At 42.9% G+C, this 5,907-nt stretch overlaps 1 protein-coding gene across 1 annotated transcript in view; it reads right to left on the bottom strand.

Moving 5' to 3' along the window:
* VSIG10 (V-set and immunoglobulin domain containing 10) overlaps positions 1 to 5,907 on the bottom strand; it is a 57,398-nt gene that overhangs the window by 5,767 nt on the left and 45,724 nt on the right. Inside the window, exon 5 of the mRNA XM_018569094.1 lies at positions 5,023 to 5,316. Coding sequence (XP_018424596.1) covers positions 5,023 to 5,316 — 294 coding nt within the window. The remainder of the gene's footprint in view (positions 1 to 5,022; positions 5,317 to 5,907) is intronic.

Raw genomic sequence — 5,907 nt, 5'->3', positions numbered from 1 at the left:
CCCCTTGCCCCTGACCCTTCCCAACAAAGAAAGAAATAAAAGAAAAAAAAAGGACCCCAATGAACAGGAGGTGAACTTCCTTTTCTTCTCTTTTTCCAAGATACTAATTTCTCTCTCGTTTTCCTTTTCTATATCAAATCCCGAAGTTCTGTAGGGGCTATGAACTCTATTCAGGGTTTCCAGACTCCAGGAAATTCCCTATTCCGACCTTGTAGGTGTAATGTAAGTTCTTCCATTCTCATAGTATGGTTCAGTTCAGATACCCGTTCTCGAATCTGTTGTACTAATAGGGACTTCCAGTATCTGGGTATCAGTGCACTGGCTGTATGTAACATAGGTCGAAAGAGAAACTTCCTTGCCTTTTTTAGTGGGCCTGGGGTTATTGATAGCAAGGCCACGTCCGGTATTTCTGGCAATTTTTCTCCCGCCAATTCCCTATTTTAAATACAGTTTCCCAGAAGGGCCTAATGTGGTCACATGACGACCATACATGCAGCATAGTCACTTCTTTGCTCCTAAATCTCCAACATTCTTTAGGTATCTGTTGATTCATCTATGTAACATTGTCAGGCATCTGTACCACCTAGTTATAATTCTAAAAATTCCGCTCTTGTATTTGACTTGAATTAATCGTTTTGAAGGTTAGATCAATTCCATTCATCTAATTAAATCGAATGTCCCAGTTCCTGTTCCCATAATTTAGTATAATATGGGTATTTAGGATATGCATGTCCCTGTTATATTTGGTATAGAAAAGATATTTTCAAAGCGCCTTCTTTCTTTCCACACAGCTTCCAATGGTGTAAATTCTCGTGTCACACTACTCCTCTCACTCAATGATAGATAGAAATGTTTCAACTGAAGATATGATAGCCACCTCCCTCCAGAATGTGGCCCTACATCTCCAATTAGCATTATGGGGGATAACTCGTCTTTTGTGAGAGTTTGAATGATTGGAGATGGTTTTGATTCTTACCATTTCAAGAACTGACGTTAGTTTATTCCAGGAGGAAACTCTGGGTTACTTAAAATAGGGGTTAGTGGCCCCATATAAGATGATACCTTATATCAGGGCTCAAAATGTCAGGTCCTGAGCTACTAGCCAGGCCTTCAAAGTTACTCGCCACTAGTTGCCCTGCATAACACAAACAAACAAACACACACAGGGCACCACACGCAAACAGCACAACACACATACAGCCACAGCACAACGCACTGGGCATTACACATACAGCCACAGCACAACTACACAGAGCCGCTGTCATCCTGAAACTGACAGTATGACAGCAGCACCGATCTCCAACCCGCTCGGCCATCCTGACAGCTGCGGGCGCGGCTTCTCTCCCCCTCACCGCTTGGCCATCCTGACAGCAGGCAGCGCTCCCTCCTGCGCCCCCCTGCTTAGACGGACGGACATGGGAGCGCTGTCATCAGGTCGGTGAACAGGAGAGAAGCCGCCCCGAGGAGGCTTCATTTCCACTCGCCCCCACGCAATTTTCACTCGCAAATTGCGAGGGGGTGAGTGGAAATTTTGAGCCCTCCCTTATATCACATATCTTTAAAAGATCGCGGGCCAAGGGTAGCAGGGTCTGTGGAGTTGGGTGCTTATTTGGATTAACTCATGGGATGGCAAAAAGTGAGAACAGGGTTGCGGCTTGTTCAATTAATACCCATATCTTCATTTCAGTATGAAACTGCTTAAAACTGCCGCCATATGGTACAATTCTAACAGTGGAAGCCCTACTCCTCCCTTGTGTCTATCCTTTACCAAAATATATACCACAATCGAGGGGGTATTCGGGGTCATAAGTATTTAGTTGTAATCGACTTCCACTTACAAAAGTACGACCTAGGCGGTGTAATCGGTATCGCTTGAAACAGGTATAAGAATTGTGGGAGAATATCCATTTTTACCAAAACATTCCTACCCATCAAAGAATGTTTTTTATAGGTCCAATATGTTAATTTTTGGTGCATATTTGTCAAAAAAGTAATACAATTTAATTTGAATACATCTTGTTCTTGAACAGCAATATTCACCCCCAAGTATTTAATAGCTTTATCAGCCATTTTAAATGGAAAGTTATCCTGTAGAAATGTCTTATTGCTTAAGTGTAGCAATACATTCAGATATTCTGATTTTGAAACGTTTGTCCGAAAATTACTTACAGGGTTATTCACAAAAGGGAGAAGAGTTTGGAGAAGGTAGGAGAAGTAATCAATCTAGGCCAGGGGTGCCCATTAGGTAGATCGTGATCTACCAGTAGCTCTCAAAGCTGATGCTGGTAGATCACAAAGGGTGTGAATGGTGGCCCCTTTAATTGTAAAGCGCTGTGCAAACTATTGGCGCTATATAAATCCTGTATAATAATAATAATAATTCCATTTTGGTATATTTATTTAGCTGTGCACACATGATTACCTATTAGCCTGAGTCTGCTGAGCCAAGCTCCCTGACACCTTTCTGGTGGGTACTGGTGGTTAAAGTGCTATGTATTACATCAAAGAATATTAGTTTACACAGCCTGTTGCACTGCACTGTTTGCAAAATACAGCAAGGTGAGCCAGGAGAGAGAGCGGGGAGAGACAGCCGGGAAAGAGAGAGAGAAGAGACAGCCATGGGAGAGAGCAAGGAGAGACAGCCAAGAGAGCGAAGAGAGACAGACAGGAGAGAAAACGAGGAATGACAGCCAGGAGAGAGAGAGCGAGGAAAGACAGCCAGGAGAGAGAGGAGAGACAGCCAGGAGGATGAGCGAGGAGAGACAGCCAGGAGAGCGAGGAGAGACAGCCAGGGGAGAGCGAGGGAGGTTTTTTTTAGTTGGTAGATCTCCTGTAGCTCGTCATTTGAAAAGTAGATCTTTTCATTAAAAATTGTGGGCACCCCTGATCTAGGACAACATAGCTGATTTGGAAACATTCTACAATTTTGCTCACTTTCCACTTCAGCTATGTTGTCTTAGATTGTTCACTTCTCCTGCCTTCTCCAAACTCTTCACCCTTTTGTGAATAACCCTGTTAATTTCCCAAATATCTCCATTTCTTTCAGGAGCATCAGGAAAAAGATTTTAGGATTTGTAATGTAAAGAAGTAAGTCCTGCACAAAAAGGCTCAATTTATGGCTTCTATTCTCTCACCCCCCATATTCCCCTATTCATGCGTATGGTGTTGGCCAGTTGCTCCATTGCCAGGATATATAGGAAGGGTTATAATGGGCATCCCTGAGGGGTCCCATTGGTGATATGTACCAGAGTCGACAGATGTCCATTCACTCGTATCCCGGCAATGGGGGTTGTGTACAACGCCATAATCTGTCCTCTAAACGGGAAGGTAACCCTATCTGTTCCAGGGATGCCTTAAGAAATCTCCAGTCAAGGAGGTCAAATGCCTTTTCCGCATCTATAGTCAGTAAACACATAGGGATCGTACTTGATTTGGCCCATTGGATTAACGACAAGGTCTTAATAGCATTGTCTCGCCCCTACCGACCTGAGACAAAACCTACCTGATCTAGGTGTATTAGTGATGAAATTTATGGTTGCAATCTAAGAGCTAGCAATTTGGCATATATGTTTAAGTCTACATTTATTAGAGAAATTGATCTAGAACTAGAACATTGTATGGGATCTTTTTCTTCTTTAAGTAAGAGAGATATATGGGCCTCCTACTTTTGTTGTGTGAAAGTACACTCAACTAAAATGGAGTTGTATACTGTACTCAGTATCGGGGCCAATTCTTCTCTAAATTCTTTATAGAAGAAGCTGGAGTATATACTGAGTTTTCGGTCACTGGAGGTCACAGTATATGTCCTCCCGTAACCCTAAGGAGAACCTTGGGCAAAAGGGTTGCCTCATAGTTCTCCTTTAAAGAAGAACTCTGGGCAGCAGAAAACAACCCTTGCAGTGGTGCTACACTGCAAGGGTTAAATGCTCGTTTTCGTCGAGGGCAGGGGTGTCAAACTCAATTTAACTGTGGGCAGCATCAACATTATGGTTGCCCTCAAAGGTATCTGTAAGACTATATAAATGTATCTAATCTTTATCATAATTGCCTCTGCATTCGATTATCACTGGTTTTAGTAATAACTTAATACCTAGATCTGAAAGTAGAGGTCTAGGAAATGGCCTGGTGGGCCGGATTCGGCCCCTGGGCTTTGAGTTTGACACATGTGGTCTAGGGTGTAAAATAAAAAAAGATATACCTACCTGAACTTCAGACCCGTCTGGCCCTGCAGCCTTGCTCCCCCTCCACTCGCGTGCTCTAAGAACCTGTGAGTCATCACATACAATATAGCGTATTGGGCGTAAAGACGCCGAGCAAAATTCCATCGCCGGAGCAGAGGTGAAGACAGACTGCAGGGTCCGGTCTAGCAGCAAGGTGGGTCCAAGGTTCATATGAATATGTTTTTTATTTTACATCCTAAACGAAAACAAGCACTTAACCCTTGCATAGCACCGCTGCAAGGGTTACGTTTTGTTCTGCCGATAGTTCTTGGTTAGTTACTTAGTCAGGGGAATTAGAGGGATACATCCAATCTCTAGCAGTCTCATGTAACATGTCCCAGTCACTGTCTCCCGCAGCATGTATCCAGTCTCCACCCACATTTGTAGCATATCCACCATTTCTGACCACCTCCTATGGCATATCTTCTGCCCCTGACAGTCTTATGCAACATTACATATTCTAAGTATTATATATGGCCCCTAAGTGATATCATGGGCCACAGCTGAGGCCCTCTATACCTTGTAAGCTGACCAACATTAAAATAGCTAATCCAGTCAATGCATCAATGAATGCCTTTCTATCCAAAATTCCTTCAATCAAAAAGAGGTCAAACAAAAAGTTATAATCATGGGTTAAAGGGAAGCTCTATTAAGAAAAAGGAAGTGCATAGAAAATTGGTCTAAAGTACAAGGGATACTCAGCCCTGTTTGCATGTTCAACCTAATTTTGATGCTATCTACCCTTTTATTGATATTGATATTCTAATCTAATAAAAAGACAGGAAGTTTGAATTCCACTCACTGTTTACTGAAAGCCATATAAAAAGGTCTCTTGTGGCAAGCCCGTTCTCTCCTTTGCAGATGTAATATCCCTCATCACTATCATGAGAGCAGTTCACAATGGTGAGGTAAGAGACGCCACTGTCCTGTACGATCTGGTATTTCTTCCCTGGTTGGATCTCCACTTCAGGAATGCTCAGGTTACGCAGCCATGTTATTGTAGCAGGGGGGTTAGCACCTGATACGGAGCACGAGAGTGTCACATTTTCTCCTGTCAGACAGGTTCTCAAGGGTTGGGACTGTGGCACAGGAGGACCTACAAGAGAGGGGCAACATCATCAGCCATAACATAGCATTTTTGATTCGCAAACAAAAACTTTTAGCTTTAGGGGAATGCTTTCTGGTACATTTCTGCATCCAAATCGTCTGTTCCTTTCTAAATTGGCCTCACTTCACGAGAATAACTTAATAGTTCAAAGAAAACTTGCCACTAAGGTGTTCAGTGAGACTATACCTCCCGACTGTCCCTCATTTAAAGGGACTGTCCCTCTTGGTGTATAGCATGGAGGGTGATTTGTGCACCTGATATCCTGGAAGTGGGATAGCACTATTACTAAGGAAGGCACAAACTGCATAACTGTGCAGTTAGGAATGGATGTGTTTAGGACAGTCAGGGGCTTTTAGAGGTTTTAGCGCATGGAGGTATGCTGCCAGTAGTAATGAGCAAATTCATTTTTAAGTAAAAAAAATAAAAAGAAATTTGGACAAGCCTCATTTTCAAATTGCATTACATTCAATGGGGGATTATTTTGTAGGTCACTTATGACCCTCTGGAGGCTTGCTAGATAAGCAACTGTTACCCAAATAGGAGGACCTTTGCTAATGGAAAAGAAAGGTGGGGGGGGGG

The sequence above is a fragment of the Nanorana parkeri genome, unplaced genomic scaffold, assembly GCF_000935625.1.
Source record: "Nanorana parkeri isolate BGI_ZX_2015 unplaced genomic scaffold, ASM93562v1 scaffold1286, whole genome shotgun sequence".
In the NCBI taxonomy this organism is placed as follows: Eukaryota; Metazoa; Chordata; class Amphibia; order Anura; family Dicroglossidae; genus Nanorana; species Nanorana parkeri.
This window is presented reverse-complemented; position numbering and strand designations above follow the sequence as displayed.